At 67.6% G+C, this 27,768-nt stretch overlaps 1 protein-coding gene across 10 annotated transcripts in view; it reads right to left on the minus strand.

Moving 5' to 3' along the window:
• Positions 1-5,424: 5,424 nt before the first annotated feature.
• Positions 5,425-27,768, minus strand: part of DNMT3A (DNA methyltransferase 3 alpha) — a 46,720-nt gene continuing 24,376 nt past the window's right edge. For 5 of the 10 annotated variants that reach the window (XM_083829839.1, XM_083829835.1, XM_083829836.1 and 2 more), the window contains 19 exons: positions 24,572-24,911; positions 19,976-20,022; positions 19,207-19,353; positions 11,350-11,562; positions 11,077-11,235; positions 10,889-10,996; positions 10,258-10,414; positions 9,766-9,915; positions 9,531-9,575; positions 9,156-9,235; positions 8,928-9,040; positions 8,423-8,606; positions 8,259-8,343; positions 7,893-8,038; positions 7,239-7,562; positions 7,019-7,104; positions 6,557-6,626; positions 6,244-6,362; positions 5,425-6,032 (listed from right to left, as the gene is read on the minus strand). In XM_083829839.1, the coding sequence (XP_083685965.1) occupies positions 5,891-6,032; positions 6,244-6,362; positions 6,557-6,626; positions 7,019-7,104; positions 7,239-7,562; positions 7,893-8,038; positions 8,259-8,343; positions 8,423-8,606; positions 8,928-9,040; positions 9,156-9,235; positions 9,531-9,575; positions 9,766-9,915; positions 10,258-10,414; positions 10,889-10,996; positions 11,077-11,235; positions 11,350-11,562; positions 19,207-19,353; positions 19,976-20,022; positions 24,572-24,911 (2,715 nt within the window). In that variant the 3' untranslated portion in view covers positions 5,425-5,890. Of the gene's footprint in view, positions 6,033-6,243; positions 6,363-6,556; positions 6,627-7,018; positions 7,105-7,238; positions 7,563-7,892; positions 8,039-8,258; positions 8,344-8,422; positions 8,607-8,927; positions 9,041-9,155; positions 9,236-9,530; positions 9,576-9,765; positions 9,916-10,257; positions 10,415-10,888; positions 10,997-11,076; positions 11,236-11,349; positions 11,563-13,488; positions 15,464-19,206; positions 19,354-19,975; positions 20,023-24,571; positions 24,912-27,768 lie in introns of those variants that run through there. The other 5 variants (XM_083829837.1, XM_083829841.1, XM_083829834.1 and 2 more) reach the window with 4 other exon arrangements.

The raw sequence follows: 27,768 nt of genomic DNA on the forward strand, positions 1-27,768 counted from the left end.
AGCCCAGTGCTGCCCAGTGTAGCCCAGTGCAGCCCAATTTGGCCCAGTACAGCCCAGCTCAGCCCCAATTAGTTTAGCCCAGTGCAGCCCAGGAGAGCGCATTGTAACACAGCCAAGTAAGCCCAATTTAGCCCATTTTATCCCAGTAGAGCCCATAAAAACAGAACCAAGTAAGCCCAATTTAGCCTGGTACAGCCCACTACAGCCCAGTATCACAGGTCCAGTTGAGCCCAGTTTAGCCCAGTGCAGCCCTGTTTAGCCCACTGTAACCCACTGCAACCCAATTTAGCCCAGTGCAGCCCATTCCAGCCCTGATTAGCCTAGTTTAGCCAAGTGCAGCCCAGTAGAACCCATTATAACAGAGCCAAGTAGGCCCATTTTGGCCCAGTGCAGCCCACTGCCACCCAATATAACAGGTCCAATGGAGCCCAGTGCAGCCGGGCAGAGCACAGTGTAGCCCAGTGCAGCCCCATTTAGCCCATTGCTGCCCGTTTTACCCCAGTGGAGCCCAGCTTAGCCCACTGCAGCCCAGTTTAGCCCAGTGCAGCCCAGCACAACCCCAATTAGCCTAGTTAGGCCCAGTTTAGCCCACTGCAGCCCAGTTTGGCCCAGTGCAGCCCAGCTCAGCTCCAATTAGCCTAGTTTAGCCTAGCTTTGCCCAGTTTAGCCCAATAGAGCCCATTACAACAGAGCCAAGTAAGTCCAGTTTGGCCTGGTGCAGCCCAATGCAGTCCAGTATAACAGGTCCCATTGAGCCCAGTTTAGCCCAGTGCAGCCCAGTGGAGCCCTGTTTAGCCCACTGTAACCCACTGCAGCCCAATTTTGCCCAGTGCTTCCCACCTTAGCCCATTTTGCCCAGTTTAGCGCACTGCAGCCCAATTTAGCCCCGTGAAGCCCATTTGAGCCCAATGGAGCATATTTTAGATCCGTGAGATGAGTTTCACAGACTCCCAGAGCAGCTGGGGCTGGCCGGGGGCTCTGGGGGTCCGTGGTCCCACCCCAGCCCAGCAGGGTCACCCCGGGCTCCGTCTGGTGCCCGCTGCCTCTCGTCCTGCCGCTGGGCAGCGCCGGGCAGAGCCTGGTGCCGTGCTCCCGGCAGCCTCCCCTCGCGGGGCTGTGCCCACCTGAGGCTGACCGGGCCCGGCTCTCTCAGCCCGGCCTCGTGCTGCGGCTGCTCCGGGCCCCTCAGCACCTCCGCAGCCCTCCTGGGTGTGCTCCAGCAGCTCCGTGTCCCTCTGGGGCTGGGGAGCCCACAGCCGGGCACAGTACTCCAGTACAGCCCAGTTTAGCCCAGTGCTGCCACATCAACACTTCCCCTAACTTGGTTTCATCTGCAGGCTTACTGAGGTTGCACTCAGCAATCCCACCCCATCCATCCCACCCCATCCCATCCCATCCCATCCATCCCACCCCATCCCATCCCATCCCATCCCATCCCATCCCATCCCATCCATCCCATCCCACCCCATCCCATCCCATCCCATCCATCCCAACCCCATCCCACCCCACCCCACGCCGTCCCACCTGCAGAGGAAGCCGAGGCAGGTGCCGCGGCACGCCACTTACTGCCCCAGGGTGCGGGGCAGCCGTGCAGGGCCCCCCTTGGCACCCCACGTCTGTGCTGGGAGGGCAAATCCCCCCTCGTGGCCTCCCCGTGGGAGCTGGGCTCAGCCCCCAGCCCCGGGACCCCGCCACCTTGAGACCCCATCACCCACCGAGACCCCACCACCCCTGGAAACCCACTACCCCCAGGACCCCCCACGCATGGGGGCGCGCGCAGGTGCCGGCAGGACACAAAGCACAGGACCAGAGGGAGATTTTTTTTTTTCTCTTTTTTTTTTCCTCTTTTTTTTCTCTTTTTTTTTTTTTTTTTTTGCACAAAAACAGTACATTTATTCAAGTGTTCTCCAGCACAAGTACATTAGAAAGGAGCTTGTCTTTATGATACTCTTCTGGGCACCAAAGAAAAAAAAAAAAGGAAGATGGGATGAAAGCGGAACGGACAGACTTTCTACATCTGCTGCACGCATTGACCTTTTAATTAGTTCATAACAGCTATGTCACGAGCAATACTTACACAGATACAACAGAGTGCCGGGCAAGCCCGCCGCGGGCCAGAACCATACGGTGAAATGTACAGTATTATCGTCAATAAATAGAGAAGCGACCCTAAAAAAACAAAACAACAAAAAACAAAAGGAACGAACCGAGAGAGAGAAAAGGAGAAAATGAAAAGGAGGAACAGCAGCTGGGGGCCGGGCGGCGCGGCCGGGAATGTGGCGTCGGGCGCGGGCTGAGCCAAATCATAGGAGAGGAGGGTTCCCAAACTCTACGCGTTTATTCCTCGGTATGAGTACATGATTCCCCACAAATAGTTAAGCATCAGCTACTTCAATGTCTAGGCTAAAACACATGAAATCTCTCATTTAGTTTTCAAGTACAAAGTTAAAATGCCTTTTTGTTTTTTCTTTTTTTTTTTAATAATAATATATAAGAGTAAAATAATAGTGCTCTTTGAAACTCCACTACAAGAAAACAAAACAAACAGTCATTGTCCAGACAGCAGACTTAATTTAACAATATATATTTTTAATAAAATGTTTTAGCACCGTGTTTGTCACCTACTCCCTCGGCAGATCTTAAGGAATTTAGGCTTTATTTTTTTATTTTTTTATTTTTAACTGTTTAAATCTAGGGCTGTGCAACAAAATTTGTCTGTTTGTTTTAAAAAAAGACGTGAGTCGGGTACGTTAAAAACTGAACTCTTTCCCCACGCATCCCCACGGTCCCACAGAGACCCTGCGGCCGCCGCAGGGGTGCCGGTGCCCCGAGCAGCCCCGGCGCCTTCCAGTTGTGCCGCGGCAGGAACCTGCTTCCCGCCGGCACCGGCACCGGCACCGGCCCCGGCCCCTCTGCCCAGCCCGGGCGGCCCAGGCACGGGCGCCTGGGGTGGGCGGAGGAGCCCCCGTGCGGCGGCGGGGCCGGGAGCTGCATGCGACTTGTGCTCGGTGCTGCACCGGGGACCGGACCCACAGGAGGTGCTGTGGGGTGAGCGGGTCCCACGGAACACGCCGCAGGGTCCGGGGGGACCCGCGAGCGGCGCTGCCAGGGCGCACGGGGCTCGTGCCCGGTACTGCAGGGCCGTGCAAGGCTTGCTGCCGGCGCCGCACAACCTGCAGACATCGCCGCAGGGCCGAGCAAGGCTTGCGCCTGGCGCTGCAGGGCCGTGCGGGAGCTGAAGGCAGCGCTGCAGGGCCGTGCCGAGTGCGCACCCCGTGCTGCAGGGCCGTGTGGGACCCGCAAACAGCGCTGCAGGGCCACGCAAGGCTCGCACCTCGCTCTGTAGCGCGATGCAGGACGGGCGAACAGCGCTACGGGGCCGTGCAAGGTTTGCACCCCGTGCTGCAGGGCCGTGCGGGACCTGCAGGCAGTGCTGCAGGGCCGTGCAAGGCTCGCCAATGGTGCTGCAGGGCTGTGCAGCACTCGCACCCAGCACTGCAAGGCCGTGTAGCGCTCCCACCCGCTGCCGCGGGCCCCGGGGGAGCAGCAGGCAGCACTGCAGGGCTGTGCCGCTCACAGCTGGGGCTGCAGGATGTGTGCAGCACCAAGCAGCGCCTGCGAATGGAGCTGCAGGGCACCGCCGCACCTGCCCCCAGCGCTGCAGGGCTGCGCAGGACCGCGCAGGACCCACACCCAGCACCACGCAGGGCCTGCGGCGGTGCAGCAGACCCACGCGAGACTCGCCCCATGCTGCGGGGCCGTGTGGGACCCAGCCCTGGGGCCAAGCTGGAGCCCACGGCCACAGCTCAGACCCCAGGGCTGGAGGGGGCCACATCCTGCCTGCCCCCAGCCCACAGCCACGGTGCCCTGCAGAGCATCTCAGCCTGGTGCCACCCGCGCCTGCCGCCACACACCGACACAGGGGCCCAGGAGCCCCTCCTAGCACCATGTGGAGGGAGCCGGGGGGGGGCCGGGGCGCCCCCCCACCTGCCCCCACCGCTGTCGGTCCTAGCACCTCTCCGAGCACCCCGCGGCACCCACGGGTGCCCGCTCGCCACCAGCGCGGCTCGCTGCGAATTAGCCAGCACCCCGCACCGAGCTGCCGGCGGCCCTCCAGCGGCGGCCGGGGGGGTCCCAGGGGATGGGCGGCCTGGCCCCCGCCCCCCACGCACGGGCCCCCCCGGCGCCTTTCACAGTTACAGGAAGAGACGGCGACGGGGCCGGAGACCTCTCCGAGCCTCCCCGCGCCTTAGCACCAGTCCCTGCGCTCCCCCGGCGGAGCCCCTCTCCCTCAGAACACCGGATCCGGCCCCCGAGCCTGGGCTGGGCACGCACCCGCACCCCGAGCCGGACCCCGCTGCCGTGCCGCAGCACCTACAGCTGCCAGACAAGTAGCACCATCCACAGCACCGCCAGCACCTGCCCGCGCCCTGCCCGCACGCACCACGGCTCCCGGCCCCTGCGGCCACGGCTGCCTGCCCTCGCCACTGTCACCGCCGCGCAGTGCCCGGCCGTGCCCCGTGCACACGGCGCCCACCGAGGGGCTGCAGGGAGCGGCCGGAGAGGGTCGCTCCGAAAACACGCTCTGAAAGAACGGCTCCCGGGGGCCGTGGCAGAGGCTCCTGCCCCGTCCCGGCCCCGCCGCGTTTCTCCGCCGCCTGTCCCGGCCGCGCACCCGCGGGCGTTAGCACCAGGGTCCGAGCCCCCGCGGCCGCCCCGCTGCCGGAGCTGCCCGGCCCCGCTCCGGCCCCGCTCCGCCTGCGTCCCTGCCTGCCTCCGCGCCGGCGCGTCCCGGACCTCAGCACCCTCAGGGCCACGTACGCAGAACAGCACCAGTACGTCGGGCCGGGCGGCCGCCGAGGGAGGCGCTTCCTTTTGGGACAGAAAAAGGTTATTGCATGACTCGGGGTGGGGGCTTCCCGCCCCGGCCCCGCCGGCCGCCCCGGCCCCCTCCCGCGCAGCTCCGGAAAGGCCTGGCACGTAAGGCAACATGGAAGCTGATGTCTTGACTCACCCCGCTGTTTAAAAGCACCATTATGAAGTCAGGTTGTACAGTAGTAACAGTACCTTTTATATATATATATATCTATATCTCATATCTATCATATATATATAAACTGTAAACAAGAGGTAACAGCGGCTTCTAGGGTTTGCTTTCTTCAAGGTTTCCTGTGTGGTAGGCACCCAAAATACTGTAGAAAAGGTGTGTGTTGTGGTGTGTGTGTTCTTGGCTTCCCTGCCAGTTGGTTTTGCTCCATATCACCAGTGCATGGTGCTGGTGGAAAAGAGTGAGGCTCAGTCGGTTGCGGAGCTGGCCGAGCGCCTCCCTGCGTTGTGCTCCCGAGCCGGGCCCGCGGCCCCGCGCGAGCTCGTGGCGAGCTGGGAGCGCCGGGCGGACGGCGCGGTCCCGGTCCCGGTCCCGTCTCCCTCGCCTCCGCCTCTCCCGGCTGGGCTTTCCCGCGGCCGTTTCCCCTCCTCCGAGAGCAGGGCTGGCGACAGCGCCGCGTCTCGCCCGCTGCTCCGAGAAGCAGAAACCAAACTAACAGAAAAACCCAGCCAGAAAAGAGCGGAAAACTAAAAGGTTACCCAAAAAAAAATGGTTTTGGTTTTTTGTTTTTTTGTTTTCTTTTTTTTTCTTTCTTTTTTGTCGTTTTTTGTTGTTTTTTTTTGTTGTTTTTTTTTAAATAGGCTAAAAGCTGAACATTGGAAATTCAGGAGAGGACACCGAACCCTTTCGCTCGGGGAGACGTGTGCCGGGTTCCCGTCGGGCTGCAAAATCCCGTCTCTCTTCTGGGTGCTGACTCTTCTCTCATTCCGTGTTTTCACTTCTCTTGGCGTGGATGGTTTTGTTTCTGACGCGCTCTGTGTTACCAGTTCCTGTCCGTCTCTCTTAAACGCAGGCAAAGTATTCCTTCAGGGGAGCAAAGAGGTGGCGGATCACCGGCACGCTCCACGATCTGCCGAGCAGTCTCTGCCGGGCCAGGCGGCTCATGTTGGACACGTCCGTGTAATGCACTGGGAAGCCGAAGACCCTGCGGGGACACGGCGGGGCTCAGCCAGGCGCGGACGGAGGGCGAGGGGCGTTGGCGGCCTCCGGCGAGGTCCCATGCGCAGCGGCGACTTGGCACGTGAAGCTGTGCCGCCGAGCAGCCCGAGCGCCGCGAGGACCGTGCGGTCAGCGGCTGCCCCCAGCCCCGCGTCTCCCCATCACGGTCCCCATCCAGCCCCCCCCGGCCCCAGTACCTCTCCATCTCCGTGCACCACAGGATGTCCTCCTTCTCGTTCATGAAGACGGGGAAATGCTGGTCTTTGCCCTGCTTGATGGAGTTGGAGCGAGTGGTGATAGTTCGCACCTTGCTGAACTGCAAGAGGCACAGGCTCGTCACGCGGCCGGCACCGGGGGCGCGCCGCGGGCAGGTGGAGCAGGAGCGCTCCCCGCGGAGACGCTGCTGAACCCTGGGTGGGCAATGCCGCCGCTGCCCCCCCGCACCCCTCCCTGCAACCCAGGGGGTCCTGGCAGGGCGAGGACCCCCCCACGTCCCCCCCCGGGGCTGACCTTGGCTATCCTGCCGTGCTCCAGGCACTCCTGGAGTTCCAGCTTATCGTTGACTGTGGATGCCAGCGGCCTGGAGGGAGAGAGGGGGTCGGCGTGGGGTGGCAGCGCCGCATCCCCGTGTCCCCACGCGGTGGCTCCCCAAGAGGGGTTTGGGGGGGAGGGGGGAGCTGCAGCCATCTGGGGGCTGTTCGGAGGGGCAGTGAGACGCACAGGATACACGCGCTGGAACAGATGCTGGGGGCCAGCTCCGTGCTGCCCCACGAGCAGAGGGAGCAGCTCTTGGATTTTGGGGCATGCTGCTGCTCCTGCACAGCAAGCAGGGCACAGCCGCACCGCTGCCCGCGGGGACGGTGCCAGGAGGGCTGCAACCGCGGAGCCACGGCCACAGCGGGGCCAGGCCCAGGCCCTTTGGGGAGCCCCCACCGCGCCGGGCAAGCACGCAGACGGGGCGCTCTCACCAACCTGTTCATACCGGGAAGGTTTCCCCAGAAGTACCGCGCCCTGTGTGCCGCAGACACTTCTTTGGCATCGATCATAACGGGGTTGGACTGCCAGAGTGAGGAGAGGCCGGGGGTCAGCGGGGGCTCTGCGGGGCCCCGGGGTGCCCCTGCAGGCCGGGTCCCGAGGGGACAGCAGCGGTGACACGGGGAGGTGCCTGCCACGCGCCCGCCCCGGCACTCACCTCGAGGAAGCGCGAGATGTCCCTTTTGTCGCTCACCCCCATGGCCACCACATTCTCGAAGAGCCAGAAGAAGGGCCGGTCGTCGCCCTCCTTGGGCCGGGCTTCGTGCAGGAGGCGGTAAAACTCGAAGAAGAGGCGCCCGGTGCCCTCTGGGCAGGAGAGAGAGAGGGATGGTGTCAGGGGGGCAGCCAGTGCTGGTGGCTTTGCAGCGGCAGCGGCGAGGGGACACCCACCGTACAGCCCCTTCCTGGCCGGGTTGACGATGGAGAGGTCGTTGCAGGGGCTGCCCCCTATTACCAGGTCGAACGGGCCCCACTCCTGTATCTGCAAGGGAAAACACACGGCGGGGTGAGCCAGGGGACCGCGTCCACCTGCTCCGGGCACGGCACAGCGGTGCCAGGGGAAGCCCCGGGACACGGGGGCTGTCACGGCGCGGTGGGATGGAGAGGCCGTGCCGGTGAGCCCTGGTGGACGGGATGCTGCCAGCTCCCCGGTGTGTGGGGAGGGATGGGACGAGGGACCACGGGGCACAGGTCCCGTGTCGGAGGGGACAGGGATGAGTGGTGGGATGCGGGGCCAGCGGGATGGGATGCCCCCATCCCCGGGGAGACCCGCAGGGAGGGGAAGCCGCAGGGGGCAGCCGGCAGGACGTACGTGTTTCTGGGTGACATTTCGGACGTCCCCGACGTACATGATCTTGCCCTGGTGCCTCACCATGCCCACGGTGATGGAGTCCTCGCACACCTCGGAGGCGATGTAGCGGTCCACCTGGATGCCCAGGTCCTTCAGCACCAGTAGGCCTGCGGGCAGAGGGGCCAGGGTCAGCGGGGCGTAGGTGAGGGGTCTCATCCCACCTCCCTGTCCCGTCCCGTCCCATCCCATCCCATCCCATCCCATCCCATCCCATCCCATCCCCGCAGCACTGCTCAGCACACGCCAACCCTTGATTCTCCACGACCTCCGTGGGGTGGGACCTGCTGAGGGGCTGCCAGGACAGGGACCCCCGTGTCCCCCACCCACCTGTGGCGATGCCGTCGAAGAGCGAGAGCACGCGGATGGGCTTCCTCTTCTCGGCTGGGACAGGCGGGTAAACCTTTGGTGGGTCCTGAAAGCAACGGGGGGAGCGTGAAGCGGGGGGAGTGGGGGTCCCGCGGCGGGGCAGGGGTGCGGCGGCGGGCACTCACAAACTCCTGGTCGTGGTTGTTGGCGAAGAACATCTGCAGGCGGGAGGGCCAGTCCTCCCGCCGCCGCAGCAGCCCGTAGATGCCCTTGTGGCCGCACATGTAGCAGTTCCAGGGGTCCTCCTTGATGGCCGCCTGCGCCGCCCCCGGGCCCACCAGCAGGTCCACGCACTCCACGCAGAAGCACCTGGGGGGGGGGGCAGGAGCGGGGCGTGCATCAGCCACGGGCTGGGGGCAGGGGGACGGGGCCCCGGGACCCCCGGCACCGTCCCCAGCAGGATGCCGGTGGGGACAGGGACACCGCTGGTAGCCACGGCGTGCCAGGGGCGTGCGCACACGTCGGTGTGCCGTAGCGGTGACATTCCCCCCTGCATGGCCCCGCGCCCCACGGGACTAATGGCAGCCCCTTCCCCTTGGACTCTGGGGGACAGCAGGGGACCCCCGGCCCCCCGCCGGGACCTGCTGCGCTGCCCAGCCCCACGGGCCCCCGCCCCCCCGCGGCACCGACCTGCAGCAGTTGTTGTTGCCGCACATGAGCACCTCGCGGCCACCGCAGCAGATGGTGCAGTAGGACTGGTAGCCGTCGTCGTCGTACTGGTACGCACACTCCAAGAAGCAGTTCTGGGGGGAGCGAGGGTGTCAGCGTGGTGCGCCCCCCCCCAAGCCCTGTGCTGGGCCACAGGGGGGGCGCGGGGACAGGGCACTTTGGGGCGGGGGGACCCCCGCTGCCCCGTACCTTGCAGTTTTGGCACATCCCCCCGATGAACAGAGGGTGCTCCAGGGTGACGTTGAGGCTCCCGCAGGAGATGCAGATATCTGGAGGTCATGGGGGGGGCAGGTGACTCTGGGGGGTCTGTGCCCCCCCAGTACCCCCACAGCCAGATGGGGTCGCCCTGCTTCTCACCCCTGCCCATGCCGGAGACGCCAGACCCTGGTGGCGTCCCCCAAGGACCCCCACCCCATGGGCTGGGGGCTGTTTGTGGCCCCCCTTGGCTTGCAAGGCCGAGGGTCGCAGCCCCCCTGCAGCTTTCTCCTGCCCCCCCAGCCCCTCTGCCTCCACCGGCGGGGGGTGCAGGCTGTGCCCCAGCCCCAGGCTGTACACCGTGCTCACCTTCGATGTTCCTGCATTTCTGCCGGACCTCGTAGACGAGTCGCTCTGGGGAGGAGAGAGGTGCTCAGGGTGGGGGTGCACGGGGGGGAGCCCCTCTGTGCCTTGGGGGGTCCTGCTCCAGCCCGGACCCCTGCCTGCAGCACCAAACGGGGCAAAGGGACCTGGTCCCGAGGACACAGCGCGGTGCTCGCCCCCTGTGCCGTGGGGAAGGGGGTCCTGGGGGGGGCCGCAGTACCTCGGGTGCGCTCGTCAATGATCTCCTTGACCTTGGGCTTCTCCGTTGTGCTTTTCCTGGGCTTTTTGGCGGGCGGGGGCGGTGCGTAGGCGGCGGCTTCGGGCTCTACCCACATCTCCGTGTACACTTCTTTGTAGGGGTTGCGCTCCTCTGCGGGAAGGGGGGGCCGTGAGCAGGGACCTGGTGGTGCGGGGACGTAGCACCCCGGCTCTGCACGGCGCGTGGCTGCGCTGCCCCGGCTCTGCAGTGCCTGCCCCAGCTGGTGCCACCGCAGCGGTGCCCCGGAGGAGCCCCCGCTGGAGGGACCCCGGGGGGCCGCAGCCACTGGTGCAGTTACAAATGCCACCACCACTCGTGGCTGAGGTTCCTCCTGGCCACGCAGCTGCCACCAAGGCTGCCGAGTGGCCCCGTGTCCCCTGGGGACACTGCTCCTGGCGTCCCCGCACCTCCACCCCTGCCTTTGGCCCCGCACCCGTCCCCGCTGCCGCTCACCCTCGGGGGGCTCCAGGCCCTTGGGGCCAGACGGCTGGAAGCCTCCCAGCGCCCACTCGATCATCTGCTTGTTCTGGATCTCCACCACCTTGGAGGTGTCCGTCTCGTCGTTCTCGGGGCACGCCGGGAAGATCTTCCCCGCTCTGCTGCTCGCCACCTGCATGGGGAGCGCCGGCATCACCCCCTGCTCCCCACAGGGACCCCCCCAGCAGCCCTGTGCAGCCACAACCAGACCTACACAGGCAGACCCCCCCTAAAACCCTGACACCTTGCAGAGCTGCCAAGAGACCCCAGAGGGCCAGAACCTCCCCTAGTGCCACCCCAGAGATGCTGATCCCCCAGATCCCCCAGCCCCGAGACCCCTGGCCAGGCCAAGCGACTCCCAGACACCCCCAACATCTTCCTAGGGAGCCCCCCCGGTGCTTGCCCACCCCTCAAGTGATGCCCCGTGCTCCCTGGGATGCAGCTTTTGTGCCGTGGGGGGGTGGAGCAGGGCCAGATGCACCCCCTTGGACCCTTGCTTGGAGCCCCCAAAAGGGGCCTTGCTCAGTCCCGCTCCCCTTGGACCCCCCGGGAGCGCAGCAGCACACGTGCACCGAGCGCCCCGTCCCCGCTGCCCCCCGGCGCTCACCTGCAGCACCTCGTAGATGGCTTTGCGGTACATGGGCTGCTTGTTGTAGGTGGCCTGGTGGAAGGCGCTGGAGAAGGAGCTGAGGGGCAGGAGCTTCTCCACGCAGACCTGCGGAGCAGATGGGGACGCGGCCGTCACGCTGGGGGGGTCAACGGGGAGGCGCGCACGGAGCCGGGGGTGCCACTTACCACCGAGAACTTGCCGTCCCCGAACCACATCACCCAGCGGGTGCCCTCGGCCGCCCGGCTCCGTCCCGTCATCCACCAGGAGACGATGCGCCCCGGCCACCAGGAGAAGCCGCGCAGCTTGCCCCACACCAGCTCGCCGATGCCGAAGCCCCGGCCGTCCTGCGCCGGGAGAGGGAACGGGGAGGGGGGGCAGCGTCAGGGGGGCTGCACCCGGGGGCTGGGGGGCGAGGAGGGAAGGGGTCCGCAGGGGGGGGCACCGCGGGGCGCGCTCACCTCGTACTCGGGCTCGTCGTCGGCCGACTTGGACGTGTTCTTGTCGACAGCGTCGGCCACCACAGGCTCAGGCGTGGTGGCCACGTTGGGCGAGGCGGGGTCGGTGGGCTGCTGCGAGGCGGGGGGGCTGGCCTCCTCCTCCTTCTGGGGCTCAGCCCGCGGCGTCTCCTCCACCACGTTCATCACGGCGATCACCTTCGCCTTCTTCTCTGCCTGGTGGGGGGAGAGGCGGCGTCAGGGCAGGGCAGGCCCCCCCCTTCCACATCCCATCCCCATCCCATCCCCGGTCTACTGCATCCTGGCCGCTTCCCATCAGATCCTCGTCCCATCCCATCCCCACTCCATCACATCCTCGTCCCATTGCATCCCCATCCCATCCCCATCCCTTTCGTGTCCCCACCCCATGGGGCAGGCTCCCACCAGGCGCCCCCTTAGCAGGGGGCTCCATCTCAACAGCTTGGCGTGAGAGGAGCCCCCCCATCAGTGCCCTGCTGCCCCCCACCATCATCCACTCTCCCAGCCCCGGGCTGTGTGCTGCTGGGTGCTCCCCCTTGTCCCCGTGCCTCAGTTTCCCCCTGCAGTCCTGGGGGGGACGGCTGGAGGAGTGCCTGCAGAGCTTCGGAGGAAGGAGCTGGCAGCTGCCCCCCAGCCAGAGCCTGCTCTGCCCCCCTGGGGGGCTGCCCCTGCCCCAGCCTGAGCGTCCCCAAAGCCGCCAGCAGCCCCCCAGCCCCTGCCCCCGTTGATCCCCCTGACGGAGCCGTGGCCTTCCTGGGACTGGAGCTGGGAACGGGCTCGGGAGCCCACCAGTGACACCAGGAGGGTGCCCAGCCCCGGGAGCCCCACGCCTCCAACCCATGCCCCCCATCCCGGTCTCCATCCCACCCCCATCAGCCCCACACCACCCCAGTCCCACCCCAGGACCCAACCTGGGGTCCGGGGGCTGCGCTCCACCCGTTCAGGAGGGCCGGGAGCCCCCCAGACCCCGGCTGTCCCGGGACAGCCAGCGCCCCTCGGGCACCCCCTGTCCCCGCTGTCCCCTGCCCGCCCCGGTGCGGGGACATCCCGGGGGGGAGCCATGCCTGAGCTGTGCGCCGGGCTCAGGTGTCACCAAGTTGGCCAAGCCGGGATGCACGGAGTTCAGCCGTGCCCGACCTGGCCGGGCCGTGCCAAGCCGTGCCGAGCCGTGCCGAGCCGAGCCAACTTTAGCTGCACCTAGCCGAGCCGTGCCAAACTCGGCCGAGATGGACCCAGCGCGGCCAAGTCACGGCAAACTCAGACGGTCCGGTCCGAGATGGGCTGGACTGGACCGGACCGGGCCAAGCCGTGCCAAACCGTGCCGTGCCAAACTGTCCCAGGCCGGGCTGATCCGGGCCGGGCCGGGCCGATCCACGCCGCCCTCCGCGCCCGTCCCGCGCAGCCCACCTACCCATGCGGGCCGGGCGCCGCGGCGGGGCCGGGCCGGGCCGAACCGAGCCGAGCCGTGCCGGGCCGGGCTGCCGGGGGCACGGCCGGCGGTTCTTTGTCTGGGAACCCCGGGTCACATGGTCCCCGCCGGCCCGGCTGGTTGGCTGCGGGGGAGGGGCGGCACGGCACGGCACGGCACGGCACGGCACGGCTCGGGGCACCCGGCACGGCCCGCCCCGCCCCCGCCCCGCACGGCACGGCACGGATCGGTACGGCCCGGCCCGGCTCGGTCCGACCGGCAAGGCTCGGCCCGGCTGTCTCACCATGGTCCGATCCCGGCCGGTCCCGCTCGGCTCGGCTCGGCTCGGCACGGCTCGGTCCCCTGTCCCCCCCGGGCGCACAGCCCGGCTCGGCCCGGCCCGGCCCCGCTCGGCGCCACCTTCTCTGCCCCGTTCCGTGTCCGCTCCAGCGCCGCGTCCCCGGTACGGAGCGGGCGGCCGCGGGGAAACAGCGGGCTGTGCCGAGCCGTGCCGAGCCGTGCCGGGCCGTGCCGGGCTGTACCGAGCCGTGCCGGGCTGTGCAGAGCCAGGCCGGGCTGTGCCGAGCCGGGCCGACCAGCATCAAAGGCTCTGCACAGGCCCCGGTCCCCAGCCAGGCTCGGGGCTGCCCCCGGCCACCCGAGCCGTGCCGTGCCGTGCCGTGCCAGCCCCCCGGCGGGACCCCGCGGCCACTCACCAGCAGCGTCCCTCGGCCCCGCGGCGGCAGTCCCGGCTCGGCAGCACGGCTCGGCTCGGCTCGGCTCGGCTCGGCAGCGGCCGGGGCAGACTCCCCGCCCCGGCGCCGCTCGGCGCTGCCTTTTGTCCCGGCGGCCGCGGCCCCGCACCCGGCCCCTTTGTGTTGCAGAGCGGCGGGACAAAGGGGGGAATGGCCCTGGCCCCCGGGCATGGGCTGCCCCGGGGGGGTCGGCCTGGCACGGCAGGAATCCGGCGGGGGGCGGGGGCGGCACCCCCCGGCCCGGTTCGCGCCCCCCTCGCCACGGCTGGGACCCCTCGGGGACCCCCTGGCCCGGTCCGTGCGCTGGCACGGCTCCTGGAGCTCCGGCCTGGCCCGGGCTGCACCGCCCCGGCACGTGTCCCCGAGTGTCCCCGGGGAGCCCGGGGGTCCCCAAACATGACCCCTCGAGCTGCACCCCAAAGCAGCTCCGGGCACCCCAGAGCACGTCCCCCTGGAGCCGGGTGTCCCTTGGGGTCACAGCTCCCCACCTGTCCCGTGGGGTCACAGCCCCGCGGCAGTCCCATGGGGTCACAGCCCCCCGGCTGTCCCGTGGGGTCACAGCTCCCCAACGGTCCCATGGGGTCACAGCCCCCCGTCTGTCCCGTGGGGTCCCGGCTGTCCCGTGGGGTCACAGCCCCCCAGCTCCGCACCATGCTCTCGCCTCCATCCTCCTACCCGGGTGCCCCCAGCCCTGGCACAGCCCCAGCACCGTGCCCAGGACACCCCGAGGTCGTGCCAGCGCCCGGCCCCCCCGCAGCACCGCAGTGCAGAGCCCCCACCGCCACGCACCCACGGACCCGCGCCAGGGGTGGGAGGTGGCAGCGTGGCCCCTGCGTGCTCCGGGGGGCTCTGGCTGCGCTGCGGGCACCGCTCGGCACCGGCTCTGCCCCGGCACCGCTCCGTGTCCCGGGGGCTGAGCTTTTAACGGGCCCCGAGCAAGAACCTGCGCAGAGATGGCGATGGCACCGGGCCCTGCTCGCGCCCCCCTGCCCAGGGTGCCCCAGGAGGGACCCTGGCAGCACCCAGCCCGCTGCCCCCCCGCTGTGCCCCCCAGCTGCAGCCCAGGGCCGTGCTCAGGGCCCCTTTGTGTTGCAGATGGAGGGGACAAAGGGGGAATGGCCGTGGCCCCGGGCACGGCACAATGTGGGGGGATGGGGTGGGGGATGGCAGCAGAGCCCCCATGCCTTGTCCCCATCCCCATCCCCTCTGCCTGGCTCCTGCTACCCCCACCCCACCCAGGGGACCGGGGGGTGAGGGTCCCCCATGGGCAGTGCCTCCTGCCCAGGGTAGGGACATGCAGAGCACCTCGAACACCATCGACACAGCCGCACCCCAAAACCAGCCAAGCAGCCCAGGGCACCCCGTCCCCTCCGTGCAGGAGGAACCAGGGGACCTCACTGCCCTGGGGACCTGGAACCAGGCCCCTGCTCAGCCCACACCGCAGCTTCCCCCAGCCGCACGTCCCAGCCCCACGCAAGGTGCCACGCGCCCAGGGAAAGCCTGCACGGAGCCACCACAGAGGTTCGGGGTGGCAGGGGCCTGGCTCCCCGTCCCCTCAGGGCTGCTTGGGTTCGGGTTCACCCCGCAGAATCACCCCAGTGCTCCCCAAACCCGAGCAGAGACAGCCTCGGCACAGATCCTCGCGCCTGGCAGGGCAGGCGCCAGCCTCGGACACAGACCGGCCCGGTGCCACTGCTCAGCAGCGAGCCGCCACGCGCTGTGGCCAAGGGCACGCGCCTGGTGAAGGGGGGGGCGGGGAGGGGGGGCAGCAGTGCCGTGACCCCCCGGGATGTGGGCCTTGTCCCTGCTGCCAGCAGGGGCTGGGATGTGCAGACCATGAGGTCCCCAATGGCACAGGGACCCCATGGCACAGGGATCCCCATGGCACAGGGACCCCATGGCACAGGGATCCCCATGGCACAGGGACCCCCATGGCACAGGGACCCCATGGCACAGGGACCCCATGGCACAGGGATCCCCATGGCACAGGGACCCCATGGCACAGGGACCCCCATGGCACAGGGATCCCCATGGCACAGGGACCCCCATGGCACAGGAATCCCCATGACACAGGGACCCCATGGCACAGGGATCCCCATGGCACAGGGACCCCCATGGCACAGGGATCCCCATGGCACAGGGACCCCCATGGCACAGGGACCCCATGGCACGGGGACCCCATGGCACAGGGACCCCATGGCACAGGGACCCCATGGCACGGGGACCCCCATGGCACGGGGACCCCCATGGCACAGGGACCCCATGGCACAGGGACCCCCATGGCACAGGGACCCCATGGCACGGGGACCCTCTCTCAGGAACGAGTGCTTGGGTCCTGTACAACAGCCAGGAAACCCCAACAGCACTCGAGCAACCACAGCGCACAGATGCTGCGGCACTGGGGGGGGACAGACCGGTGACTGGCCCAGCTGGGGCCACATCCATGACGTGCCCAGGGACCGGGGGCAGCCGGGGGGGGCACGGCCTGCTGGGCACCAGTGGTTTGGGCAGGAGCGGCACACTGTGCCCCGGGCACTGCGGAAAACAGCAAGAAGATCGCCTCCGCCTGCCCGGCCGGGGCTGAGAGGGGCCACGGCGTGCTCGGAGCATTTTGGAGCAGGGCGAGCTGTGGGCAGGGAGAGCTGGGGTGCGAGGGGCTGCAGGGACAGTGTGGGGAGCCCCGCTGGGGCTGGGTGACCCAGAGGGACAGGGCGGACACGAAAGCACGGGAAAGAAGCTGTGGCCAAGGCGGGGGGGATTTGGCAGCCTGCCACAGGGGAAAGCAGCGCCAGTGCAGGCGCGGGCCCCTCCCAATGGGGGTAACGCTGCGGATTGCTGCCGGGGGCTCTGCCCTGGGGAAGGAGCAGGCTGTGCCCAGCACCGAGCCCCGGGGGAGGAAATCTCCCATCCACTGGCAATTAAAGAGGAGATAAGCAGAGATGGGCACATCCATCCTCCTCCTGCCCTCGGGCCACAGCCGTCCCCGCCCCATCCCAACCCCAAACCATCCCCATCTCCATCCCATCTCCATCCCATCCCCATCTCCATCCCATCTCCATCCCATCTCCATCCCGTCCCCATCCTGCAGTGGATGGGCGAGGGCCTTGGGTGCTGCTCTGGGGGTGCAGGGAGGCAGCGACCACCCTCCAGGACGAGGCAGCCCCACCATGGGGACAGACCCCCAAAGCTCCCCAGGGCCGGAGCAGTGCCCTCACGCAGGGAGGCAGAAAGCCGCCAACCTGCTCAGCCAGCTAAAAATATATCCCGGGGAGGACTTGATTGCAGGGTTTGGGCCCTCGCAGGCAGAAATCAGCCGGCGCCATGGGCTCCGAGGCGGTGAGGGGAGGCAGCGCTGGCGCCGGCACCGGGCAGGTTCCCGGGCACGCGGCCGTGCCGCCCTCACCGCTGCCACCGCTGTGCCACCGTCCCCGTCCCCAGCCCTCCCGAACGAGCCGAACCCTTCGGGTGCAGCCGGGGGCACAGCTGGCCTGGGGAGCTCACCGGGAGGGCACGCTGTCCCCTCTGCCGCGGCCACACGTGCCGTGGGTGGCACTCCCCCTCTCCTGGCAGCACACCGCTGCCACCAGCACCGGGTGACAATCGGCGCTGGGCAGGCGAGTGGCGCGCGGTTTCTCAGCCGAGCTGCGAGACCAAGGGCGGACGGGCGGACCCAGCTTGAACGCATTTCAGGCTTTCTCCCCGTAATGAAAAGAAAACACTTCGTCTTATTAGAAAAATAAAGGAATTAAACGCGGCTAAACTCAGCATTGTTTGAGAGTGAGGAATCACTGAAAAGAAGTATTTTGATTTTTTTTTTTAGCATTTTTCCCCCAATTATTTTTGGCCGACGAACGATTCTGGCTGACCTGAATCTGCAATTTTTTTGGCGAGCGAACCACGCTGAGGAAAATGTGTGCTGCGGTCCCCTGGCCTGTGCCGAGCCCTGCGCTGGGCTGTGCAGGACGAGAAGGGGCAGTGAGCGCGGGGCTGGCCCTGCCACCAGCACCTGCACGGCGTCCCCACGTCCCCAGCCCCATCTCCTCAGCCAGGTTTGGTGCAGAGCGAAGCAGCAGCGAGGGGCTGCGTGCGTGGCCTGGCCGTGGCCGCGGTGCCGCAGGCTGCAGTGCTGCTCGTGGCCAGCGTGCGGCTGCACCGGGGCTGTGCCGCGCCGCCCTGCGGCTGCGGGAACCGCCCGCATCCCTGCATCCCTGCGTCCCTGCGTCCCCGCGTCCCCTGCGTCCCCTGCGTCCCCTGCCCCAGAGCAGGGCAGCAGACCCTGAACCAGGCCACGCATTTGGGTGGAAATCCCCGCTCCTTGCCGGTGCTGCAGGGGGGGCACGTCCCAGCCGGGACCCCCCCCGGACACCCTCAGGGCCCTCGGCTGTGCCCTGACCTTGCTGTGCCTGCGGGGACGCCCTGGCTATGCCAGCTGTGCCCTGTGCCGCATGGGGACATCGCGGCTGTGCCAGCCGTGCCGTGCACCCCATGGGGACGCCATGGCCCTGCCTTGCACCCCGTGGCAATGCCCTGGCCACGCCACCTGTGTCCTGCACCCCATGGGGACCTCGTGGCCATGCCAGCTATGCCCTGGACCCCGTGGGGATGTCCTGGCTGTGCCAGCCACGTCCCATGCCCCTTGGGGACAAACCGGCTGTACCTTGCACCCCATGGGGACGCCGTGGCCCTGCCGGCCATGCCCTGTGCACGGTGCCCCACGGGGACGACCCAGCCGTGCCAGCCACCCCAGCGCGGTGCCTGCCGGACGGCGCGCGGCGCTCGGGGCTATGAATAGTGCTGCGGTGGCCGAGGGGACCTGTTGCCAGGGAGACCTGCTGGCAGCGAGGGACGGCGCAGAGGGGGGCAGCGGGGACATGGCGGGGGCCAGCGCCACGGTGGGGGCTGGGGGCTGCACCCACCCAAGGGGCCCTTGCTGTGGACCCCAAAGAACCAGGGGACCCAAGGGCTGTGGGGGTCACGGAGTTCCCCTGCCCCACGCACAGCCCTGAGCACGGGGCAGAGCATCCCCAGGGCTGGCATGGGGACGGGCTGGGGTCTCCCGCATCCAATGCCCCTGTCCCCCGAGATCCAGCCCAGGTCCCCCAAAAGCCGCGGCGCCGTGACCCGCAGCGTGTGGAGCGCCTCGTCCTGCGCCTCGGGGTCCCCGCTCCCCAGGGCCGCAGCCCCGTAGCGGGGTGGCACCGAGGCGCCTCGCTCCCATGCAGCCAGGGGCTCCCGCGAAGCCCCCTCGCAGCCCCCCTGCGCCGCCCTCGGCTTTTATTATTTTAATTGCGTCACGGCTCTCGCTGGTTCCCCTGGAAACCGGGAGAAAAGGCCGGTCCCCGCGGGGAGGAGGAGGAGGAGGAGGAGGAGAAGGGCCCCGCTCTGCACGCTGCGGGCACCCGGCGCGGGCGGCTGCGCATGCAGGGCCCCATCCCTGGGACCACCGCGGTCCGCAGGGCCCTGCTGGGGGTGGTGGTCCCATGGGAGCCCCTCGCGCCAGGCCAGGCGCCTGGGGGCGTTTGTCAGCACTGCCAGGGCTGCAGCGAGCTGCCTGCCTGGGGCTCCGCACCGCACCAGTGCTCCCAGTGAGCAACTGGGAAGGGCTCGCCGCACAGCCCCCGGCGCCCGCTCCCACGCCGCGGCACCGGTGCCGGTGTCGCCCCGGCGGTGTCTCCTTACCTCCCTCTTCCAGCGGGCCAGCCACTCGTCCCGCTTCCTCTTGCTGATGTAGTAGGGGTCCCCGGCCTGGAAGGTGTGCCGCTGCATGGGCCGCTGCCGCAGGCTCGACTCCCAGCCCAGCCCGCCGCGCAGCCGCCCGCGGGAGCCCTGTCAGACAGCGGGGAGAGGGAGAGGAGGATGAAGGCTGCGGCTCTGCGGGGACAGGGCGGGCGGCATCACAGGGGGCTGCGGGGGGCACTACGGGGGCTGTGGGGGGCATCGCGCTGCGCCCACCAGCACTGGATGGGGAGGTGGCACAGCTGGTGCTCCCTGCCTGGGTGCATGCACAAGCACACGTATGTACGTGCACACACACACACATGCACACACACACACACGCACACACACACACACACATGCACACACACACGCGCGCGCACACACACGCACACACACACACACGCACACACACACACACGTGCACATGCACGTCCTTGGCCCGTGCCCGCACCAAGCAGTGGGTGCAGCAGTGCTGGCACCGTGCCTTGCACCACGATGGGTGCCCCTGGCGCAGTCCCCGGGGGTGTTTCAGGGCCCAGCCCGGGGGCAGCCCCCTGGGACGCAGCGGGGCAGAGCCCCTGGACACTGCTCAGCACCGCTCGGCCCCAGCCAGGCGCAGCTGTGGTCCGGTGCCCTGCGAGGTCGGGGTGCAGGGCCCCCATCCAGCCAAGGGGCTGTAGGGCCGTGCTGCGGCTCCTTCGGGTGTCTCGGTGCCCCGGGCCATACTTGCCTCCATTTTCAGGGTGTCGAAGTTGTTCTCCTCCTTCTCTTCCTTGCCTGCACACAGAACAGAGAGCAGCGATCAGCTTGGTGCCGCGGGGCAGGGACGCAGGCCCCACGGGGGGGGAAAGGGCCCCAGCTGGGACCCCCGGCTGGGGGCAGCCCTGGCCGCGGCGGGGGCCCCATCGCAGTGAGCGGCCCCAGGGCTCCCACGCCCCCTCCCCACACCCATCCCGGGGGCTGCGGCAGCACCCGCGGGCAGCGCCGGGGCGGGCAGGGGAAGCGGGGCCCGGCCGGCTTCCTGTGCTATCAGCCCATCTCGCGCGCTGCAGGTACTCGCAAGCCGCTGCCGGGAAAGCAGCTAAAAATAACCCGACCGTTTCTGGGGCTGCAAACCTTTGTGCGCTCGAAGCCACCGAGTGACGAGGCTGCGGGGAGGGGGGGGAGCAGGGCTCCAGTGTGTGCACGCCGGGGCACCCACCCACACCACGCCAGCAGCTGCTGTGTCCTCGGCACCGCAAAGCCTTGTCCCCAGCTGCCGGGCACGCCACGGGACCCCCGTCCTGTGTCCAGGCACCCCCTCGCCGGCCCCTCCACGGGGTGGTGACACCAGCCAGGCACAGCGGCGCCCTGTGCACCCTGGGGTGCCCCTGGCACCGTGTCCCTCCGGGTCCCTGGACGCAGCCCCTCCGGCCGCCCACCCACGCCAGACGCTGGGAGAGGCAGGCGGATGCCGGGGCGGCGGTGGCTGCGAGCCAGGCGGCTCTGCCAAGGCACGTCCTCCCCTGCCCCAGAGGTGCTGGGAACCCAAAATCCGTGGGGCAGCCAGGCCCTGCCAGGAGCAGGAGCACAGCTGAGCCCTGCGCTGGGTGCCGGGGGCAGTGGGGGACAGGAGCTCCCTGGCTGCGCCCCAGGGGTGGCAGCGTGTGTGTGTCCAGGGGGACCGGGTCACTTGTCCGCCCGGTCCTGCCTGCAGGCAATGGGGGCTGCAGGTGGGGAAACCGAGGCAGGGGTCAGGCCTCAGGCACTAGGACCGACTGAACGGGTGTCCCCCGGCCTCCCTGCCCTGCCGCACGGGGGCGGTCTCAGCACCCTCTGCACAGGCCAGCCCCTGCACAGGGGGACACGGCACGCGGGCACAGCAAGCACGGGCGCAGGGCAGAAAAGCCCCGGAGGGGATGATGTGGGACGACGCTGGAGATGGAACAAGTACGGGGACACCGGGGCACGTGGGACCCGTGCCGCTGCGCCCAGGAAGGCGCAGTGAGGACCGGCCTGGCCAGCAGCTGGTGCCCAGATCAGGAAACTTGCCCCTGCCAGGGGACTTGGGGAGGGACCGGGGTGGGATGGCACAGAGAGCACGGGGCAAGCAAGCAGAGTTTGAAGGACCAAGAGGCAGAAGAGGACTTGGCAGGAGCCGAGCGCGTCGCTGCAAGGTGGTGAAGCAGCCGCTAGCCACAGCGCAGACAAGTGCTGGGCACCTGCCTCGAGGTGAGACCTGCAGAGCCTGCGGCTGCTGGGGGCTCCCTGGCCACTGGCAGCCCCGGAGGAGACCCGACAGCTCCGGGCAGGATCGGTGCCCGAGCCCCGAGCCTGAGGGAGGAGCTGGACCTGGCACCGGGCACGTTTAGCTGGGGGCAGTGACAGGTTCTGGGGGGCTCAGCGAAGACCCCATGGATGGTCTGAAAGCGCCCGCCCGGCAGAAACGCAGCTGCTGCGTCTCTGGGTGCTCGCTGGGAAGGCCAGGAGGTGAACGAGCAGAGTGTGCAAGAGCTCCAGGGGCAGATGACGCCGGGTATGAAAGGGCTCTTTAATGCAGAGGGAGAAGTGCCGAACATGAGCCCTTGGCTGGGAGATGAAACCCGACCGCTGCCGCTGGCACCGCACCGCTCCTCGCGGAGGGTGAGTCACGGGCTGGCCCTCGACCCCAGTGCAGGGGGGTCTCCGTTGCTCCCACACCTCCCGACCACCCCGCAGGCCTGGCCGGAGCGTCGGCTCAGCCCGGGACGTGCCGGGGGTCCCCTGAGGGCTCTGCAGGCCCTGCAGGTGGCATGGAGCCCGGGCGGTGGCGCAGGGCAGGACCGCGGGCTGTCCCCGTGCCATGCCTGGGTGCCACGCTGGGGCTGCCGCTTTGGCCGAGGCGGGTGCTGGCCCCAGGCGGCTCGGCACGGGGCCATCCCCACGCCAGGAGTCTCCCTCTGACTGCTCCGCCAGCAGCCTGGCTTCGGCTCTCCCTCAGATGGCTGCTCTGGGCCTCGTGACTGCAGCATCATCTGCCTCGCTCAGCTCCCTCCCTCCCCGGCCCTGCCGCGCTCATCCTCACCCCCACCCCGCTCATTTCCATCCCCGGCGCGGCCACGCCTGCCTCCATCCCTTGGCCCAGCAGTCACCGCCTGTGCCGAGCCGCCTCGAGGGGCTGCGGGCAGCCAGAGGCTGATGCCCCTCACCCTCACCCGGGCCCTGTTCCAGTTCTGCAGGACCCCGCGGTGTCGGTGTGGCCACCCACCAGCTCTGGGCCCTTGTGCTGCCAGCCCAACCCCAACCCTATCCCTCCGCACAGCGGCTGTGGGGCGAAGACATGGCCGGTGCGTGCCGTCCCACCGCTCCCCCCCATGGCCAGGTCCTTCCAGCGTGGGACGGATGGGGCCGGGCACACCTCTCCTGCTGGGGCGAGCGGTGCCGCTCCCTCCTGTAACCAGACACGGCCTCGGATGGGAGAAGCCTCCCTGGGGCGAAGCAGCGCTGCCGGGGCCGGGAGCCAGCGACAGAACCGGAGCAGCCCCGGGCAGGCCGGTCCCCGCGGGGCCCCGCAGGCGGCGTGCCAGCTCGTGCCGGCGGCGCTGCATCCTGCCTGGGCAGCACACGGGCACGGCACGGCAGTGTGGGGGCCGGACAAGGCGGGCAGTGGGCACGGCGGGCAGGGCGGTGCTCAGGCACGGCAGAGACTGAGGCTGGGGGCACCCCTGGGCGCCCCTGTCCCCCCCTGCCCCAGCAGGGTGCCCAGCCCCACGGCCCTGGGCTCGGGGAGCTCTCCAAGGAGCAGCCCCCGGCCCCTCTCGGGGCAGCCTGTGCCAGGGCTCCGGCACCCGCCCGGCCCAGCAGTGCTGCCTGAGGGGCAGGGGGAGCCGCCGGGGCTCCGGGCTGGGCCCGGGGCCTCTGGGCCCGGCCCTGGGCACCGCCGAGCAGAGCCCGGCTCCGGCCTCTCCGCACCTCCCTGCGGGTCCTGACGGCCATGGGGGAGCTCCCCCGGAGCCTCCTCTGCTCCAGGCCGAGCAGCCCCAGCTCTCGCAGCCTCTCCTCACAGCACGGGGGCTCCGGGCCCGGCAGCACCCTGGGGGCCCCGGCCTGGGCTCTCCCCGCTGGGCCCAGCTCTCTCGGTGCTGGGGGGCCAGGACTCCCCAGGACTCCCCAGGACTCCCCAGGACTCCCCAGCGCCCAGCAGAGGGGCAGGATCCCCCCCCCCGGCTGTCCCAGCGCAGCCAGGACACCGCCAGCCCTCTCTGCCCAAGGGCACACCGCTGGCGTGGTGCCCACCAGGATCCCCGGAGCCTTCCCTGCCGCCCAGCCAGCTGGCACCCAGCATATGCCGATGCCCGCGGCTGTTCCCCTGCCCCTTGTGCACTGCAAAACCCAGAGCAGCTCCGGCACTGGGGCCGGCACCAGCTGCATGCGTCCAGCCGAGCGCCCTGCCCCTGCCGGGCACGGCCAGGAGGGGACAAGGGTGAAGGGGCAGGGGCGGCGCGGCCCCTCACCGCGCCATGCACACACACCGCCGTGGCACATGCGGGGCTGCCATGCAAAGCTGCACAAGCACCGGCGGACGTGGCACGTGCCGGGCACACTCGCATGCAGGCTGGGGCACAGCGGCACCGCGGGGCACCCGCACGAGGACACCGCTCCTACCCTGCCCACCCTGCTCACGGAGGGGAGGAGGAGGGAAGGCAGCCCCTGGTCTGATCAGCAGCCCCCCACCCCAACTCCCACATGGCACGGAGCCCTTCTTCCTCCTCCTCGACCTCCTTCTTCTCCTTCTCCTCCTTCCTCCCTTCCTTCTCCTCCTCCTTCTCCTCTACCTCTTCCTCCTCCTTGTCTTCCTCCTCCTCCTCCCTCCCTCCTCCTCTTCCTCTTGCTCATCCTCCTTCCCCCCCTTCCATCTTCCTCCTCCTCTTCCTCTTCGTCACCCTCTTCCTCCTCCTCCTTTCTCCTCCTACTCTTCCTCTTCCTCCTTGTTTTCCTCCTCCTCCTCCCCCTCCTCCTCCTCTTCCTCCTCCTCCTCTTCCTGTTCCTCCTCTTCCTCGTTTTCTTCCTCCTCCCCTTCCTCCTCTTCTCCTCCTCCTCCTTTTCATCCTTCCTCTTCCTCCTCTTCTTTCTCCTCCCTCTCCTCCTCCTCCTTCTCTTCCTCCCCCTCCTCCTTGTCTTCCTCCTCCTCTTCCTCTTCCTCCTCCTCCTTCTCCTCCTCCTGCAGCAGTGCAGCCCAGCCAGGGGCGGCCGCTGCCCGCTTCCCCCAGGACGACATGCCGGGCAGGGGCTGGGGGTCCCCGTGGGCACAGCGGGACCCCGTGCGCCCGCACCCCGCCGCGGCCGGCCCTGAACGCTCAGGTCTTACTTTTCTCTGCGGCCTCCAGGAGTTTCCTCCTCCCGCGTTTCTTCTGGGGGTCGGAAGGGGCCAGCTCACCCTCATCGGCCGGGGCGTCCAGGCCCTCCTTGGGGGTGCAGCGGCCGTTCTCCAGCGCCCGGCCCGTCTCGCCGTCCGGCAGGCTCTCCGTCTCGTCCTCCTCGGGGCGCCCGCCCTTGGGGCTCGTGCCGCCCTCTTCGGCGCCCTTCCACTGGGCTCCGTCCGCCTCCAGGTCCCCGTTGGGCAGCGGCTCGGCGGGGCTGGCCTCCGGGCAGGGCGGGGGGCACTTGGGGACGGCCGCGATGTCTTTGGGGGTGTCACTGCTTTCCACCTGCCAAGAAGGAGAGGGACAGGATCTGTGATGGGCGCGGGGACGCGACCGCTGGGCCACCCATCCATGGCACCCTCTCGGGGCTGCTGGCCCCGTTGGTCCCTGTCCCCCGAATCCTCTCCCTCTCCACAGGCAGCATGGCATGTAGGGTGCTCGTGGGAGTGCGGCCCATGACCCTGGAGATCTGGGGCCAGACGGCCACTTGTGATGAGAAGACCAAGTTCCAGCTCCTGCAAATAGGGCACGTGAGGCTGCAGGGACTGACGGCACACCCCAGGAACGGGACGTGGCTAAAACAGCACCGCAGGAGCAGGAGACGCTGCCACAGCCAGCTGGATGATCAGGGCGTGCAGCCACGGCACCCTCAGGACACACTGCCATGGACACGCTGCTGTGGACCACTCCGGGACCACTACACACAGACTAGACTCTGTGAAGGCCAGTACATAAAGCAGTGAACCCTCAGGACCAGGATATGTGGACACGACACCCACAGGACCAGGACACATGGACATGACACCCTCAGGACCAGGACATGCTGCCACACAGCCATCAGGACGAAGATACATTACCATCGCACTCTCAGGATCAGGACACAATGCCATGAAACCCTCGCAAGCAAGAAAAAGGCATATGGCACCACGAGGTCCTGGGTACTCTGCCGTGACACCCCAAGGACCAGGCAGGACACATGGCCTTGACGCAGTCAGGACCAGGACACGGGGACATGGCACCCTCAGGACCAGGACATGCTGCCATGGAAAGCTTAGGACCAGGAGATGCTGCCATGACACACTTAGGACCAGGAGACACTGACATGGCAACCTGAGGACAAGACACAAGGACGAGAAACTACAAGGACCAGGACAGACACGGCATGCTAAGGACCAGGACAAGATGCCGTTGCACCCTCAGGACCAGGAAGCAATGCCTTGGCACCTTCAGGCCCAGGGCACAGCACCATGACATCCTCAGAAGGAGAACACAGCGCTCTGGCTCCCTCAGGACCCAGACATGCTGTCACGACACCTTCAGGACATGGAGACATATCCATGACATCCTTAGGATCAGGAAAAACTTCTACGGAACCCACAGCACCTGGACCCACAGACACGACAACCTCAGGACAAAGATACAGTGCCATGGCACCCTCAGGACCAGCAAACAGTGCCATGGCTCCCTCAGGACGAGGACAAACTGCCACAGAGACCTTAGGCCCAGGACACAAGGCCACGACACCCTCAGGACGAGGACACACGGCTGCGGAACCCTCAGGACCAGAGCACAGATCCGTAGCACTGTCAGGACAAGGGAGCCCTGTCATGGCAGCCTCACAGGACCGGGACACACGGCATGGACTATCAGGACCAGGACACACAGCATCATGGCAACCTCAGGATCAGGACACAGGCCACGACACGATCGGGACCAGGACAGGACGGCATTGCACCCTGAGGACAAGGAAACAATGCCTTGGCACCTCCAGGTCCATGACACACCAGGTCATGGTACCGTGGCTCCATCAGGACCAGGACACAAGGCCACAGCACCCTCGCGATGAGGACATGCAGCCATGCACCTTCAGGACCAGGACACGCTGTCCTGACACCCTCAGGACCAGGTCATGTTGCCACGACACCCTCAGGACCAGGACAAACCACCGTGACACACCCAGGACCAGGACAAGGTGCCAGGACACGCTCAGGACCATGACCAAACGCCATGACGCCCTGAGGATCGGGACACATGTCCATAGCACCCTCATCACAAGGACACAACACCATGACACTCCCAGGACCACGACACAATGCCATACTACACTCAGGACCAGGACTAAGTGCTGTGACACCTCCGGGACAAGGACACACAGCCACGGCACTTTTAGGCCTAGAACCCAATGCCACGACACTGTCAGGACCCAGACGTGCTGCCGTGGCACCGCTGGGACATTGCCAAAACACGGTGACACCCTCAGGACCAGAACACAGTGCCATGGCACTCTCAGCACTAGGACACGCTCAGTACCAGGACACAAGGTGGTGGCACCCACAGGGCCAGGACACGCCTCAGTGGCACTCTCAGGACCATGGCACAGCACCATGACACCTGCAGGACTAGGACACGCTGCCGTGCCCTCAGGACAACGATATGCATGGCACCCTCAGAACCACAGCACACTGCTGTGACAACCTTGCGAGCAGGACACACGGCCACGGCACTGTCAGGACCTGGACACACAGACGTGACACCCCCAGAACCAGGACACACAAACATGACACACGCGGGACTGGGACACACAGCCACGGCAGCCTCAGGGCCACCGTACAACGTCACGCTACATTCAGAACAAGGATAAACTGCCATGGCATCAGCAGCAGCAGGACGTGGCATCATGGCACCCTCAGGACCAGCACACATGGCCGTGACATAGGACAAGACACAGGGAGGAGACGCAGTGAGGACCAGGACACGCTGCAATGGCACCCTCCAGACCAGGAGGCATGGCTGTGGAACCATCAGCCCCGGGACACGGATAGCACACCCTCAACACACTGCCATGATACACTCAGGAGCAGAATAAAAGGCCATGACAACCTCAGGAGCATAACGCAATGACATGACAACCTCACGAACAGGACATAGCACCGTGACAGATCAGGACACGCTGCCATGGCACCCTCAGGAGAAGTACACACTGCCATGGCACCCCAGGACAACACAGTGCCGTGGAACCATCAGGATAAGGACACGATATCATGACAACCTCAGGGCAATGACACGCGGCCATGTCACCCTGAGGAGAAAGGCACACCACCATGGCGCCCCCAGAACCAGGACTCACTGCCATGACACCGAG

The sequence above is a fragment of the Anser anser genome (assembly GCF_964211835.1).
Source record: "Anser anser genome assembly, chromosome: 3".
NCBI lineage: Eukaryota > Metazoa > Chordata > Aves > Anseriformes > Anatidae > Anser > Anser anser.